At 42.4% G+C, this 18,115-nt stretch overlaps 1 protein-coding gene across 2 annotated transcripts in view; it reads right to left on the bottom strand.

Moving 5' to 3' along the window:
• Window positions 1-18,115, bottom strand: part of IP6K3 (inositol hexakisphosphate kinase 3) — a 200,874-nt gene that overhangs the window by 28,041 nt on the left and 154,718 nt on the right. For both annotated transcript variants that reach the window (XM_044076488.1, XM_044076489.1), the window contains exon 4: window positions 15,121-15,293. In XM_044076488.1, the coding sequence (XP_043932423.1) occupies window positions 15,121-15,293 (173 nt within the window). The remainder of the gene's footprint in view (window positions 1-15,120; window positions 15,294-18,115) is intronic.

Raw genomic sequence — 18,115 nt, 5'->3', positions numbered from 1 at the left:
GTGTGTGTGTGTGTGTGTGTGTGTGTGTGTGTAAATCAAATCTCAAGGAGTGTGTCAGCTGCTTTGAGGACACAGAGCACTGGTTTCACAGAGAGAGTGGTGGAGGACTTGGCTTGGACGTGCGGCTGAGGACTCAACTCTACAGCTGTGCCAGTGGGGAGTCTTACTTGGGGCATAGAGGGAGAGGGGAACCCAGCCAGCAGACTGAGTGTGTTCCCTGTGTGCTCTTAAGGGAAATTGTGCTTGATTCAGAGAGCTGCATCTGGAAGTACTGCATGTATCTATTTTTGTTAAAAGTGAACATCCCTCACTGGTGTCAGTGGTGAGGATTCAGGCTCCTTGATTACTGTCCCAGAGAAAAGTATGTCACAACACTTATGTGGCCTGCTAAAACCTTTTTTGTCCTGGAGGCCTTGAGGTGGACCTGGTCCTGGTGCTATAGTAGATACTGTATTTTTTTCTAAGAATAGCTTTAAGATAACTAACTGTTCCTAAGAAGTATGGAGCCCTTTGAATTTCAGGTTTTCATGTTTATAATTTCATTTTACAATCATATGAACTATTTTGGATTGGTAGCCCTCACCCTAACAGTACAGAGTGGGTCCACTTTGGGTGAAATTACGCTGAAATCACTTATGCCTAAAGAAAATGAACCTTGTAGTGATTCTCCTTGATTCTAATAGTCTGAAATTTTCTTAGCATAAATACTTTGTCTTTGGTATTATCCCTTCTTAGATTTGTATATAATGTGTGCATTAAAGAATTTAGTGTTGCAGCCTGTTTCCCACAACTTTAATGTGTATTGAATGTTGAAAATTATTTTGACTTTGCAGTTTTCTTTACTTACAGATTTCTTAATGAAGTCTTTCACAATTTCTAACACTAGTCATTCTCCAGATGGAGTCTATATTGAATCAGCAAATGCTTAAAAAAGTGAATGCTGATTCATCGACCCTATTTGAGCAAATGCTAAAAATCCCGAACACCCGGAACAGAGATTTTTTTCTCAGGGAAAAAAATCGCTGGGCCAGTTTCAGGAGTTTGCCATTTCCTCCACTGTGGTGCGATCTCAGAGTTGGTCTATTTAAGTAGGGAGGTGTGGGAGGCACAGCCCCCCACAAAAATACTGTTTTAAGTTTTTTTTTTTTTTTTTTTTTTTTGTGGAACAGCGATTTTTTTCCCTGCGAAAAAAATCTCTGTTCTGAGCATTCAGGATTTTCAGCATTCGGTGAACTAGGGTCGATCAATCAACGTTCACTTTTTTAAGCATTCACTGACTTAATATAGACCCTCCAGAGGAGATGCAGTTGAGAAATATATTTAGCACTGGTTACATACCACAGTAAAATTTGATTGAGACAGCATTATCTATCTCTCTCAGCCTTCGTATACTATAAATTATCAGTATGCAATAATATTTTAAAGGTTTTTATTCAAAATGTCCTACTTTTAAATATTTTGACATTTATCTATCCCTGGAGGAGTGTTCCCAGCACAAGAATCTGGTAGTCTATTGGCCGTTTTGGGCCAATTTCTAGCTCTTTCAAGTCCCTCTGTATAAAACCCACTTTGGCGCGTTTTTTGCGCTTGTTACTACTCAGCCAAGCTCCTCATGGTCCTGCAGAGTGGTGCTAGCAGCAGAGAGGCTAAAATAGCAACTGCTAACCTGGTAAAAGTGTTTTTTTTCCTGCTACTACCTGGGCGACTGTCCGATCTAGCTAAACTGCAAGTATTTCTGCTTCTTGAACTGTTTTAAACTGTTTAAAGTTGTTTTTGCACCTGCAATTTTAAAGTTTGTCCTGTTTGTTGCATTTACCTGTTGAGGCTACACACTCAAGTGCGCTAGCCTGTGTTACATATTTATTGCATTTTCCTGCTGTTTGTTGCAAAAAAGAAAAAAAAACAAAAAAAATATCATTGTTTCCCGTCTTTCCTGACCTAGAATAGTCCAAATACATGCTTTGCTGTATTCTGGACTTTTGGAAAGTTCCTGTGTTGCCCATTTCCTTTCTTGGATAAAGGGAGGCTTCTTTGTTCACCAGTGGCAGTGGGGAGCTTAGAGCAGCCCATCTATCCCTGGAGAAGTGTTCTCAGCACAAGAATCTGATAGTCTATTGGCTGTTTTGGGCCAATTTCTAGCTCTTTCAAGTCCCCCTGTATAAAACCCACTTTGGCACGTTTTTTGCGCTTGTTACTAATCAGCCAAGCTCCTCGTGGTCCTGCAGAGTGGTACTAGCAGCAGAGAGGCTAAAAGAGTGACTGCTAACCTGATAAAAGTGTTTGTTTCCTGCTACTACCTGGGTGACTGTCCGATCTAGCTAAACTGCAAGTATTTCTGCTTCTTGAACTGTTTTAAACTGTTTAAAGTTGTTTTTGCACCTGCACTTTTAAAGTTTGTCCTGTTTGTTGCATTTACCTGGTGAGGCTACACACTCAAGTGCGCTAGCCTGTGTTACATATTTATTGCATTTTCCTGCTGTTTGTTGCAAAAAAGAAAAAAAACAAAAAAATTATCCTTGTTTCCCATCTTTTCTGAACTAGAGTAGTCCAAATACAGGCTTTGCTGTATTCTGGACTTTTGGAAAGTTCCTGTGTTGCCCATTTCCTTTCTTGGATAAAGGGAGGCTTCTTTGTTCACCAGTGGCAGTGGGGAGCTTAGAGCAGCCTATCTATCCCTGGAGGAGTGTTTCCAGCACAAGAATCTGGTAGTCTATTGGCCATTTTGGGCCAATTTCTAGCTCTTTCAAGTCCCCCTGTATAAAACCCGCTTTGGCGCGGCTTTGTGCGGTTTTGCGCATAGCGCAGCATCGGGCAGCTCTGCTTAATTGGGTTTAAACCATTCTTGGCTCCATAAAGTGTGCTGTTCACTTTTTCCCTTAGAACTGATCTAGTTCTCATAATAAACACCCTATTCCTACTCTAAAGCCTGGCACTTGCTCACTAAAGCAATTATATAAGTCAGCACTAAAAAATTAAAAGCACTACACCCTCACAAACTCCCCTTGAGTACCTTGTTCCCCACTGGCCCTTTTTTTCAATTATAAAGGAATTCCCAATACTATTCTAGCATGTCCAAAGGTCAGTTGTCAATTTCCTCTCCGGTCCAGCTGGTGAATCTGGGAATCTTGAGGCAATGTTACAACTGCCTCATGTACACAGACAACCCTCTCCTCCTCCCAACAAATTCCAACACATGTGAGAGATGCAACCATATAGCCAAACTGGAGGCTAAGCTCTGTCAACTCAGTACTGGTGTAACCAGTCAGGAGGAGAAGGAAACCACACTCACTACAATTCCAGTCTCACATAGACCTACCACGACAGCAAACCAAACACATAAGCACACAAAAACATACTTGGAGGCTCTAAATAAAAATCTGCCTAAGCAGCAGAGACCTCCAAAGCAGACACCCAAGCAACGGCTACCCCAAAACAAAACACGTGCAGCACATAGCTCACAAAGCCAGTGTGCCGAACAGTCACACCCCTTAAGGCTAAACAACACACCTGATACACTTGTAATAGGTGACTCTATCATCAGGCACACTGACGTCCCGCTCACCAGACTGAACAAGGAGAAGGTCACGGTGAGCTGCCTGTCAGGCACTAGGATCCGCCACATAACACAAGCACTCAGGTCACTCCAAGGCAAGTACAAATATGACTCAGTCATTGTCCATGCTGGTGTGAATGGCCTGAGACGTACCTCCCTGGACTACATGAAAAGAGACATAGAGGAGCTCTCTGAGCATGTACCCAGGCCGGTATGACCCTGACCTTGAGTAGCATCTTACCCTCACCAAGAATGATGCCACAATATGAAGACAACATGATCAATTTCAACAATTGGCTTAAGTATTGGTGTCATTCAAAGGGGATCCAATGCCTGTCAGCCTGGGATGACATGCTCGACAAGCCATGATGCTTCTCTAGGGACTGCTTGCACCTGTCACCCCTGGGCTTTCAGATATTGGCAAAGGCTCTTGCCACCCCCATTGTGCCTTTTTTAGGCAAGGCTCAAAAGACAAACCCACCTACACAGGTATCACAAGGGATAAGAAACTAAGAGTAATGCTACTCAATGCCAGAAGTCTAAACCTCAAGATGCACGCACTCAAAACTCTCCTTAGCATGGAGAACATCGATATCTGTGCAGTAACAGAAACCTGGTTCAAGGCTCCCGAGAGTAGCCCAGCACTACCAGGTTATACCTCATACCATGCTTTTCGGCCCCAAAACTTGGACCGAACCATAAAAGGAGGGGGAGTATCAATATTCGTCAAAGATACCCACACCTCCAGGTTGGTGGCACAGCACGAAGCATCAGAGACTATCCATGTGCAACTAACAGAGGGTAAAACTGCCTTCCAGTTTATAGCCTGCTACAGACCACCCTCCCAAACCCAGGAACCCCACTTGGCCTTCCTGAGAACACTGGAAAATATGAAGGTCTCTCCAAACACCATTATATTGGGCGACTTCAACTACCCAAACATAGACTGGGAGCATTACTCTAGCTCCAACACCCTAGCCTAAAGGTTCCTAGAATTTATAAACTCAAATGCTATGGAACAACTTGTTACCACTCCCACAAGAGGGGAAAACATACTGGACCTGATCATCACCAACATGCGGGCTCTATGCTCCAGACCAGAAGTGTATCCCTCACTGGTAAGATCAGACCATAAACTAATCTCACTGGATATTCACATCCTGACCCCAGCCCCTGCCCAGAAAACCACAGTGAAAAACTTCTCTAAAGCAAATTTCACACTCCTCAAAACTGAGGTGGATCCTTCAAAGCCCCCGGGCCTGTGGAAAATATGGCCCAGACCGCAGAATCCTTTATAAACGCATTCTATGAACACCTTCATTAATGCATGGATCATGCAATCCCAAATAAAACCAAGAACCAATCCTCCAAAGGCAGGCGTCCTGTCTGGTGGACCCCAGCCATAAACAAACTATACAATAAAAGGAGGAAGCTACTACATGATAGAGCAAAATCCCAAAAAGGGAAGGCATCTCTGATCAGTATCAGCAAAAACTACGGGCACTCATAAAATCGTCTAAGGCCAGCTTCGAGAGAAAAATTGCACAGGACACTAAGGATAATCACAAGGCTTTCTTTAGTTATGTTAGGAACCTGGGTGGGAATTCCCAGATATGCTCAGAATTAGTCCAAAATGACAAAAAATACACCGACCCCACAGACATTGCCAACATCCTAGCTGACAGGTTCAGCGCAAACTTCTCCCCCTCCTCCCCACCAAAAGGGCAAATATCTATCCCAGCAGAGTGCTGCCCCCCTGACATCTCAGATGCTCAGGTAAGAGCCGCCCTCTCCAAAGCAAAAAACACAGCATCAATGGGACCAGACGGTGTCCCGGGCTGCGTCCTACATGAACTCCAGGAAGAGCTAAATCCAAACATAAAACTACTGTTCAATCTCAGCCTTACTACAGGATATGTACCCAAAGAGTGGCGTACAGCAACAGTCGTCCCTCTCTACAAAGGTGGTGCCTCAACGGATCCTGGAAACTATTGCCCCATAAGCCTGACTAGCTTGGTCTGCAAAGCTATGGAAAGGATCATCATGGTCCTCATAAATAAAGATATTGGGGACCTACAGACACTGGATCCTACCCAGTTCGGCTTTGTTAAGGGCAGATCCTGCCTCTTAAACCTGGTCGATTTCTTTGAAACAGTCACCAAGGCCATTGACGAGGGGAAGGTGGTCCACACAGCCTACCTGGACCTCGCAAAAGCCTTCTATACAATACCCCACTCGGGCATTATAGATAAGCTCACCAGCTTAAATATAAACTCCTATGTCACTAGATGGGTTGCAAACTGGCTCAAGGACAGAACCCACATGGCTAGAATTGCTGGAGCCATGTCAGACTCCAAACCAGTTACAAGTGGCGTCCCACAAGGCTCAGTCCTGGGACCTCTTTTGTTTGGTATATATTTCTCGGAGGTACAGGCCAACACGGAAGGACTGTGGCTGACCAAGTTCGCAGATGACTGCAAAGTGGGCGCCATAATCAACTCTCCAGCTGACACAAGCATCCTCCAAAAGGGCCTCATAGAAACAGACAACTGGTGCCAGAGCCATGGCCTCAAGCTAAACGCCAAAAAGTGTATAATCATCCCCTTTGGCAAAAACAAAGTGCCCACAAATTACCACATAGGTGGTAATCCATTAAGTACAGAAGAAGTAATTAGGGACCTGGGGACCCATGTTGATAGCAATCTCTCATTTGACAACCACATGGCCAAAGTGGTTAGAAAAACATTTTATATAGCCCACCTAATCATGAAGGGATTCACATCTAGATCAGGGGAGGTCATCATGCCTCTTTACTCATCCCTCATCAGGCCCATAATTGAGTACAATGCCCTTTTTGGGATGTACCTTACCAGACACCTGCAGCAACTGGAAAGACCCCAAAAGTACCTCACCAAGAGTATCAAAGGGCTCAAACAGATGCCATATGCTGCCCGGTTAAAGAAACTCCAGCTCTACTCAGTGGCATACCGCCTGCTCAGAGGCGATCTGTGCCTGACGTATAAAGCCATGTCCAACCCGGAATTAATGGACATGCTGCACCTCAGAAAATCCAAATCCCATCGAGCTACGCTCAAGAGACTTGAACCTCAGCACTGAAATAAATAGGACATGCTGGAGGGACAGATTCATAACCCAGAGACTCCCTTCACTCTGGAATAAAATCCCAGTCCAGGTTAGGCAGAGTCCCTCATTGACTCTCTTCAAGAGGAATCTTGATGAGTGGATGGGAGATCGTAGGTTTACCCCGGGTATCACTTCTGTGTCACTGTTAGACAGAGGCACAGTATACTAACCTCGAAAAAGGGCATAGCAAAATTAATTTAAAATGGGTGGCGAAAGCCAAACACACTCTGGCTAGGCTTATAAATGCCCTAGGGCAGATAGCCTAGTATGAACCTATGAACCTATCTTGGCTCTTTCTTAGTACAGCCTTCTTTCAGTCTGTCTATGGGACACTTATTCTGTGGGAGAGATGCTGACCAGATTGGATCACTTTGTAAGAATTTATCATAATGATGTCATTTTCTCCAGATTGTTGTGTTCCCAATTTATGATGTCCAAAGCTCACATATTATTCCTTTTAAGTAGTCTCCTTTCATATTTCTTCATCTGAGAGATGCGCTGGTTGTTGGGCTTAGGCGACAAGTGTAAAACATATACATGTATAGTTTCTTTATGGGATTTCCTCAGCGTGAAGTTGTAAATTATAGGTAGATTATGACTACATTACAATGGTATGATACATTTGTAGTTTTTGTAGCTTTTATACTTTCTCCCCTGCACAAATTAATAGTTGCTGTGGATTAAAACATTGTTTTCTGGTCCTTTTAGATAGTATGTAACTATTAGCTGATTAGTCTTCAAGCCATGATGGTAAAATCTTATGGTTTGTAAGTACATTAATTTTTAAATGTAAAAGTTTGTTTAATGACTTGGTGGTCTCTGCGGGTTGCTATTTTAAGAGATTCATTTGTTATGCATATGTGTATTTAAATGTGTAGAATAATATGTAATGTTCTGTAGTCCTATCTCACCTTCATTCTTACACACGAGTTTGGAGCCGATCCTCTGCTCCGACTCAGCCTTTTTACAAGCTCAAAGTCTTCTTGTTGGCTCGTGGCTAGGTTGGTATCCCATGGTGCACCAGTACAATCCCCAGATCTCGTTTGCCACGTCAACGAGTTTGGATGTGCTTCTTCTTGGCCGTGGCTAAGTCTAACACATTTTGCTAATTTTTTGACTAAAAATTGCTGTTTTTCATATTTAGATAGCTTCTGATAACTGTTGTTAGAGTTCTTTGGTAGTTTCATAGTTTTCAAGTTACAATAGTTCTTTCGTGTTTAGTATTTCTGAGAACAGTTGGCTGTTGGCCTTATCGTTCTCTTTGGTATCCTGTGTGCCAATTCATTTCTTCACTGGGATTGTGTATATATATTTTTTTATACCCCGAGTTTCATATTGTTGATATTACTGTTTATAGGCACCTTTAGTGCGTAGTTTAGACTGTGTGTGCATATTAGATAAGGTTCTCTGTATATTTAGATTAAAAATAAATAGATTAAAATAAATACCTTGCTTGCGGGGCTCCGCTTATTGGTTTTGCAGTTAGAATGGGGTTTTCTTTTCACTTTTGTTCTCTTGTTTTGCATTGCTAGAGATTGTATTTTTTCTCTGGTGTGCGTGTGATTCTTTCCTTTCTAGGTCCGTTTTAGTTAGAGGACCTTGATTTTCTCTATCTTTCTCTACCAGGGCTAGGCCCATTTAAGTTAGAGGACCTAGTCCTCGTGGTTGTGTCTTGTTGTTACTTTAAGGACTAGGCCCGTTTAAGTTAGAGGACCTAGTCCTCCCACTTTCCCTTTCTTCTTTGTGTGTCGTCTGTCTGATGACAATCTTCTGTGAGATTTCTAAGGAGGTTAAAGATCATAAGCCATCTGGCTTTAAAAAGTGTGTCAAATGCTCACAGAAGATGTCCATAACGGATGGCCACAGTAACTGCGTGTACTGTCTTGGAGCCATCCACTTAGAGGAAACATGCCTATTTTGTCACTCATTTAGTGCCAGGGTATTGCAGGAAAGGAAAAATAAACTTATACTAAAAGGTCTCCTTAAGCCCCCATTTGAGGAAGATCTGGCTAGCTCTTCCTCATCTGCTAAGTCTCATGGATCTAAAAAGAAAAAATCTAAATCTTCTAAGAGGCCCTCCCTGGTGCCGGCTGATGCATTGGAGCCCCTCCCAAACATTCCAAATCTGACAAACCTGCTGCCTCATCGGCTCCACTGAGTTCGGAGCCGATCGAGGGTTCTAGTATTACTACTGTTGCTACAGTGTCGGCACCAGGCAGTTCAGAGCCGACCACTGATAGTAGACATTGGAGCTGGTCTACCAATTTTTTACCGGTCTCCCCTACACTTAGGTCACCCATATTACAGAGATCTTGTTCTCCCACACTGTCCTCCAGATCTTCCAGGAGTTTATCAGAAGAAGATGTGGAGAGAGTAGTGCTGAGACTCCTGAAGTCATCTGCCTTACCCAAAATGTTGTTGGCTCCAACCCAGTCAGTTCCGGGGACACTTGAGTCAATTACCCCTTCTGTGATTCCTCCTCCGAGCCATGCTGGTCTTTCGGAGCCAGAGTGTTTGGTACCTCTGGTGGAACCCTACGTTCCAGCTCCCCCTGAGGTTGTTTCGGAGCCGAGCTCCAGTCTGACACACTTGATGCCATCCGTGGTGTGCAGGCCATGGTGTCTAGGAGCTGAAGCTCCTCGGTCGGCCCCGACAGGGACACTTGGAACCAAACCTCTTCAGTTCCGAGCCTGCCTCTCGGCATGTCAGCTAGGGTGAGCTTGGACCCTACATCTATCTCGGAGCCAATTGCTCTGGAACCGATGGCATCCTCGGTCTCCTCAGAGCCGGGGAGGTCTTCAGAGCCAGGGAGGTCAGCATTCGAGATAATGAGGAGTGTGCTGTCCCAATCATCAGCTCCTACCATGGGTACCCATACTCTTAACCCTAGGGTACCTACTTCTGTCTCAGCACCTACTCCCTCTCTGGACAGCAGAGACCCACAGCCTCAGGAGCCATCGGCTGGTGGCTCCCATTCTTCCGAGGCCTCCCCAGAATATCCTTCCGAGGAGCCCCCATGGAAGAGTACATGCAAGAGGAAGCATGTAGACTCCCAGGACTAGTCTCTTATGTCGGACACCAACCTCTTGGAGTCAGAAGGGTCCCACAAGTCATCCTCTGATGATGTCTCCTTTGTAGACATCCAGGAGATCCTTAAGCAGAGGTGCAGCCGACCCACTGTCACCCCTTCTGATGAGTAGTTGGTGTACCTGAAGGCTTTCGGGTCTCAGCTTTCAGCCTCTTGGGTGTCTCCATCTTTCAACGAACTGTTAGAGCTTGTTAGTTGGAAGGTGTGTGATACTCCTGATGCCGTGGAGCCAGTCCCCAGGAGACCAAATAAATTTCTATCAGCTCCCAAGGAGAAGGAATTTTTGTCAGAGGGTGTTCCCGTAGATGCCATTGTGGTGGCAGCGGCCACTAAGAAGAAGCTAGTGGAGACTTCTTCTTCTGTCCATCTGCCGAATAAAGAATCTCGAATGATGGACAGATACGGGAAGCATATCTTTTCATCAGTGGCATTTACTCTTAGATCGCTGAACTACCTTAAACACTTCACGAGGCTTCAGAGAGATCTCCTTAAGGAGTTAGGAGAGACTCCACAAGGTACATCCACTGAGGCAGTCCCTGAGAAGGTGTCTGCCCAGTTGTCCACCTTGAACTCTGTTGTCAACTCTTCCATGAGGCTCATCTCGTATGCAGCCAATGGAGTGAGCAGAGCAGCGGGTTCAGGAATTTCCCTAAGGCATCATTCCTGGATGCGCTTGCATAATTTTGTGGAACCATTCAAGTCTACATTTACCAAAGCCCTCTTCGATGGTTCTTCATTGTTTGGACCCAAGGTAAAGGACACACTCACCCGGTGCGAGCAAGATGGGAAAACACACTCTGCTGTGGGAGTACATTTTACTGTCCCCTCTAGACCATACCCTAAGGGTCAGAGAGGTGGTAAAATTTGGTTCAAGAAGTTCCAGAGGTTTTTCCAGGAGCCACAGGGTGACTCCTCCTTCAGAGGCAGAGGAGGAGGAGGAAATGTTAGACGTCACCCTAGAGGCAGGGGTGGACTGCAAAACCAGGGAGGCCATGATTCATTTCAGGGCCGGTCCTACCAGCGCTGCTGATGTGGAGCCCGACTGTGCTTCTCTGGAGCAGGTCAGGGGTCGCATTTTTTTGTATCTGGAAGCCTAACAAAGTATCACTCAAGACAGATGGGTACAAAGAATTATTACCAGAGGTTATTCCATACCCTTTTCTCTGCCACCTCATGTTCCCAAGAGGATCCCGGATGTGCCACCCAATCACAGGGATCAAGCAACTGTGGAGATCAACAAATTGCTGGCAAAAAGAGTCATCCAAACTGTCCCCGCAGACCAAATAGGATTCAGAACTTACTTCAGATTCTTTTTAGTGCCAAAACATACAGGGGACTGGAGGCCCATCTTGGACCTCAGCAAATTAAACAAATCCGTAAAGAAGGACAAGTTCCAGATGGTGACACTGCAGTCTATTCTCCTGTCACTAGGGAAAGACACTTGGATGTGCTCAATAGACCTCCAAGATGCTTACTACCACATGGGCTGGGAGCCAGTCACTACCAGTTTCGTGCTCTTCCCTTTGGTCTCACCACAGCCCCTAGGGTGTTCACCAAGTGTATGGAAGTAGTGACAGCTCACCTGAGATGTCAAGGATTCCAGGTGTTTCCGTATCTGGATGACTGGCTCCTGACCACCCCCACCAGGCATCTACTTCTTCAGTCCAGGGATGCTACTATTCAACTTTTTTCCCAGTTTTGGATTGCTATCAATTGGGAAATATCTTCCATATTGCCCTCTCAGTTTGTGATTTTGTTAGGTGCAGAAATAGATGCAGTAGCCATGCAGGCTCGTCTTCCAGCAGAAAGAGCACAGAATCTGGTTCTTCAAATTCACCGTCTTCTCCCCCTTCGAAAAGTCAAGGCCAAGACTGTTCTGAAGCTTCTTGGGACCATGGCTTCTATCATACTACTAGTGCCGCTAGCCAGACTACACATGTGGATTCTTCAGTGGCTTCTGTCATCATAGTGGTCCTTCCAACAACTGCCCTTAACTCATCACATTCTGTTAACAGATTCTTGCAAGAAGGACCTCATTTGGTGGATTCAACCTAATCAATTAACCACGGGCACTCCATTTGTCCCTCGCCAACCCGTTGCCACTGTGACCACTGATGCCTCGCAGATAGGGTGGGGGGGGCATTATCTAGGCAGGACTGTCCAAGGCACATGGCAAGATCATGATGTTCACCTGCATATCAATGTTCTAGAGATGAGGACGGTGCTCCTGGTATTGCAAGCACTTCACGACCTTCTTCCTCTTGGGATGATTGCAATACAATCAGACAACATGTCGGTAGTATGGTATATCAACAAACAAAGTGGAACCAGATCATATCCACTCTGTCGGGAGGCCATTCGAGTTTGGAAATGGGAGGATATCTTCCCAGTGCTACCTGGTGGCAACGCATATCCCGGTTCAACCAATATGATAGCCGACAAACTCAGCCGGGCAATTTTGATACCTCATGACTGGTCTCTGAAGCAGGAAATAGCTGAGCAAATTTTCTGCAGATGGAGACAGCCTTGCTGCAATCTCTTTGCCAGCTCAATCAATGCCAAATGCAGCAGCTATTTCTCCCTCATCCCCCCTCTGGGGGAGTCACCAAGAGAAGCACATGTTCACAATTGGTCTCTGGGTCTCCTTTATGCTTTCCCTCCCTTTACTCTCATATCCACAGTGATTCAGAAAACGAAACAGCTGGGAAGCCAACTGATCCTCATTACACCTTACTGGCCTCGACAGGTTTGGTTCCCCTTTCTCAGGCCTCACCTTCTAGACGATCCATGGATTCTGGACCCAGTGCCAGATCTCTTGATGCACATGTCAGGCTCACTTCACCCCACCCTACACACCCTCAATTTGACAGCTTGGCTGCTCCAGTTCCACCCCTAGTCAGGCTTCACGACTTCTCACCCTCCATCACTCATATCCTTACGTCTTCTCATAAACCCTCCACCAGGAAATTATATTCCAGTAAATGGCGAAGGTTCTCTATCTGGGCTGAGGAAAAGAATGTTGACCCTTATATTCTGGTGATTTTGGAATTTTTGACTGAACTTTTCCACCAGGGATCTGCGGCTGCCACAATCAGGGTTCAATTGGCAGCGATCTCTAATTTTCATCTAGGTCTACAAGATTCTAATCTGATGTCACATAGGTTGTGAAAGACTTTCCTTAAATGTGCCACTTTGTTGAAACCCCCCTTTTAGGATCCGTTTGCCTCATGGGACTTGAATTTTGTGCTATCCAAATTAACGTCTCCACCCTTTGAGCCTTCTCATTTGTCGTTTTTGAAATTTCTGTCTTGGAAAACACTGTTTCTGGTGGCAATCACATCTGCTAGACGAGTTGCAGAGTTGCAAGCACTGTCTGTCAAACCCCCTTATCTGATATTTCACAAAGACAGAGTCTCTTTTGATACTAATCCATCCTTTATCCCCAAGGTCTGTTCCCGTAACACTTTGAACCAATCCATAGAACTTCCGGTGTTCTTCCCTAATCATTCCAGCACAGCAGAATACAGGTTTCATCAGTTGGATGTTCATAGACAATTATGTTTTTATTTGCACCGGACTAAGGAATTCAGGAAGTCAGACCAATTACTTATTTCTTCCTCCGACTCCAGATTAGGTCTACCAGTTTCCAAAGTGACCCTCTCAAATTGGATCTCTAGCTGTATAGCTTACATTTACACCTCTGAGGGGAGGACTTCAGCTTTCAAAATTAAGGCTCATTCTACGAGATCTCAGTCTACCTCTGCAGCCTTTCAAGCCAGGGTCCCACTTGACAATATCTGTGTAGCAGCAACTTGGGCTACCCCTCACACATTTATTACTCATTACAAATTGGATTTGACCTCCAGGGGTAGAGCATCATTTGGTTCCACGGTACTCAGGAGTATTTTTCCTTGAGCCACCCAAGAATATGGTGCTAGGGACGCTGTCCCATGTGCAAGAATGAAGGCGAGATAGGACTACAGAACATAAAGAAGTTATGTACTCACCATAACGTTCCATGTTTGTAGTCCATCTTGCCCTACAGTATTACGAACCCACCCTCCTACCCCCTTCCTGGAAGGATCTGGAGACAGAAAAATATTGTTATTATTATTCACTGGAGGCCTTTTATTATTGGGTTCTTTCTGTATGGTTTGTTATTATTTCTCTTAGTTAGCAGCAAACAAGATCTGGGGATTGTACTGGTGCACCATGGGATACCTATCTAGCCACGAGCCAACTAGAAGACTTTGAGCTTGTAATAGGCCGAGTCGGAGACGAAGATTGTCTCCGAACCATATGTAAGAATGAAGGGTGAGATGGACTACAAACATGGAACGTTATGTTGAGTACATAACTTCTTTTTTTGATATCTTGCAGTAAAGTGAGATTATAGTTTTTGTTCATTTGTCTTTATTTCTGACCTTTCCTTTACATTAAATTATATCAGGCATCTACGTCTTTGTTATCGTATGTGAGGACCTATATGTTTCAGTGTTTATGCATGGTGACTATTGTATTAGAGTACGCTCCTCAGTTTTTGAATCATTGTACAAGATACTTCCTGTTCAGGTTTGAGTGTTTTCTTTGTTTATTTTTTTCTTTGATGAATTCTATAAAAAATATTAAAGAACAAAAATTATTTTACAACAGAAAAGAACTGAAGAACATAAATGCCTCCTCTCTCTTTACAGCTATTCTGTTCATAACTTAGATGAAAGTGGGATGGTCCAAACCAAATGGTATCAGTTCCTGAAGACAATGGCCTGGAGAAACTGTCAGATAAGCACCACCTGATGGTGGGTGGTGTTCATATGAATAATAACCCTGCTGTCAAAGAAGCTGCTGAAGATGAGTATAAAAATGTCTTTAAACCTAACCTTTTCATGTCCTGATCACCATCTTTTTGGCCCTCAAAGTTGAACCTTACCTACAGTGGCACAAGGAGCAGTGAACTATGAAAGAGGCCGTACAGAATGGCACAGTTCATTTTGTTCCTTTTCTTTGACTTTCTGACCTCAGACATAGTATTTTGATGCTGTATATATAGTAATATCCATCATATATATCTGTGCAGTCAAGAAAATGAGAGGAATTAATACTAGTGATCACACATTGAGCTGTGGCCACCTATCCATAAGCACAATACAGTGCTGCAAGGCCAAAAGTATGCCCCCTTACACAGACTTTTCTGTAAGAAAATTATTTTAAGTCTCAGTTTTGGGCACTCAGAGGTTCCAGGGTATTCTTGTTTAACCATTATTCCTTCTCAGATGTATATTCTTACTCTTACTGGTAGTAGTTCTTTCTTCACTAACCAAAAACAAAAGGATACGCTGGATCTTCTTTTCTCGACATTCAGAGGACATGCGTGTGAGCTGTGTTTGGTGACAGTGTAGACTCCATGGGTTGAAGCAGTTGTCTTCGGTCTGTTTCCCATTAGCATCCTCCATTCGAAAACTGACCTCAGGGCAGATGCAGAACTCCATTCCAAATGATTTCCCTGAGCTAGTAAGAGATAGTAATAAATAATGTGACATAACATAATTCATTAATAAATTTAAAAAAAAAAAATAACACAGGACAAATGTGAAACACCAAATTGCATGATTTACTGAGCCCTTAAAGGTCAGTGTTTTCATCTGAAATCATGGACTTCTTTAGACTAAAATGGTAAAGGGACCACTAGAACTAGCCACAAAACAGAGTCAAAAGAATATGTTAAAAAGCTCACTGAAATTAAAAATACAAATTACCCAAGAGAACAATCAGTCAACATCCCAGAGATAAGCTGACTAATGAGGGGTAATCCAGGAGAGTAGAGAAACTATCCAGTCCTTAACTAAAGCATTGATTATACTAAATGTAAATGAAGGTCCCTACCTGAATAAGACAAATATGTATGTGTTATGGACAATACTTGCTATATCTAGGAAATGCGTAACCAGAAGGTGGAATTCAAATACACCCCCGACCTTGGAAGAATTCTACACTTTACTGAAGACAACAGCATTGATAGAAATAAAAATCAAAGAACTATGAATCTATCCCAGGCCACTGGTAAATAATGATTGGAAGAAAGTTATATCTTTGTTGGACACTCTGCAATAATCAGTATTGTATCTCTGATAGTTGATCTGTTAATTCTATATTTAATAACATAGAGTGTATATAATTGAAAGTCAGGCTATTGTAAATATTGTATATTGTTGTTTAAAATAACATTTAAAAATATTATGTAAATGTTATTTTAATTGAAAATAAAAAATGTTTTGAGGGAAAAAAAAGAAATTATCCAGTGAGTAAAGATCCAATGGGGTGGCATCAGACACCAGTTATTAACCACAGACTATAGATTTGGTAAAAGATACATCGAAATTATATCACTCGTGAGGGCACCACAGGCAAATGAATTCAGGGGCAGTTGCTCAAACGTTTGTAAAAATGCTTGGGTCCAATACTACCCCAACAGACTAGCTTAATACAGAGAAAAATAAAATAAGAATGCAAATAAAAAGCATTAGAAAGAAGCACAGTGGTGCAAGGAGACAGTGAGACAGTGAATAGAAAGGTACTTAGAAAAAATGTGGTGGAGAGCTACGGCACAAATTATTGCCCCTTGTCTATTTTCCCTTTTTCTGTCTCCTCAGTTTCAAATGCTGATATCTCTGTTTTGTTCTATTTCTCCTATACACTGTTTCCCTTATTATAATCTTTTCATTGATTCTAGACATTGGTTTACAGTATGCCATCTCTCCCCTCTTCCCCCTTTCTGTCCCTCCCTAACCTTTTCTTTTCTTTTCTGAATTCCTAGGTCTGTGTTCACTACCTCCTAGATTCTTTGAACTCTTGTGCCTCATTCTTACCCTTTCTCTTGACCACCTTTATTTTATTTTCCTCTGAGACTGAGAACAAGGCCAGATGTTTTGTTACAGGTGCCATCTTTATTATTTTATTTATTTATTTATTCATTCCTTCATTTATTTATTTGTTTGTCTGTTAATCAGGTAAATAAACTGTTCTCAAAACCTTCTGAACTACAACCCATACCAAAAGGCATATTATTTTATTTTGTTTGTTAATAAACAGAAATGTTATATCATGAATGCATATAAGTACAACATATATATTTTAACACCAGTGCATATATAATATTAAGGTAGTACAGATAGATTGGTTGTTGATTTAATCATATTTCGTTGTCTCAAAGACAGTAACACTTATAGGTATCCATAAAGTGCTCTTTTAACTTCTTTTTGAAGGTCAATAAAATGTATTTTTTTCCTAATATGAGCAACTAAACTTTTCTAGCTAGTAGAACCACATTAGTGAATGACCTTTACCCTAGATTATTTGTGAAAATGGAGTGACAGATTGTTAGAGAGACCTGCTCAATGCAGTTTAATGAGTAGTTAAAGGATGTTACTGACAGTTTTTGTGTAAGTGATTGATAATATTTAAAAGGTAATCATTTGAAAGTAAGTGTGTCTAATAATATAGTGGACCTTGTGGTGATGGGTAGACAGTTTGTCATTGCAGGGTTAAACTTTGGCATAATCTGTCTTGGGAAAGTGAGGTAAAGGGACAGATGTTATTTAGACTTGTGTTGCCAGTACAGTGACACGTGAGTAGCAGAAATTAATATTCAAGTCTTGCAATAAGCAGGTTAATACCTATTGCTTTCCTTTCTTCTGTTGTCATGCGACTTTACAAACCTATAGAAAATCTTGAGTTCTTGTAAAACCTTACCACCTATTGTTTGCATGTGTAATATAAAGGTAAGGCTTGAATCTAAAAATTGTCCTAGATATTTATAGTCAATGGAAACATAGTTAGGATGGGGTGAAGGATCAGCCATCCCAGGTGCAAAGTGTAATGGGGAGTCATCACATGGTAGTGTATTAACTTTTGTACTAGCATGTCTGAATGCCAGTATGGAAATACTGCTTTTGTGGACATGACTGAAGCAAAGCATTTGCTTCAGTACTTTATGTGTTGTCTAACTCAGAGCTTCTTAAACGTTTTCCACTCGCAACCCAATTTTCGCAAGAGTAAATTTTATGTGACACCGGATATATAGGTATATAAAATAAGTATACAAATAATACATTTACTGATAATAAATCAAAAAGAAATTTATTTCAAATCATTTCTTTGGTATTTTACCAGTTATTGCCATTTACATTTACTGATAATAAATCAAAAATAAATTTATTTCAAAACATTCTTTGGTGTAAATATAATATTACCATTTATTACCATTTACATTTGCTAATGATAAATCAAAAATAAATGTATTGCAAACAATTATTTGGTATAGATATAATGTT

Source organism: Protopterus annectens, chromosome 7.part0, assembly GCF_019279795.1.
Source record: "Protopterus annectens isolate FY-2018-M chromosome 7.part0, PAN1.0, whole genome shotgun sequence".
NCBI classification, from domain to species: Eukaryota; Metazoa; Chordata; order Ceratodontiformes; family Protopteridae; genus Protopterus; species Protopterus annectens.
Note: the sequence above shows the minus strand (reverse complement) of the source record. Positions and strands in the feature narration are given on the sequence as shown.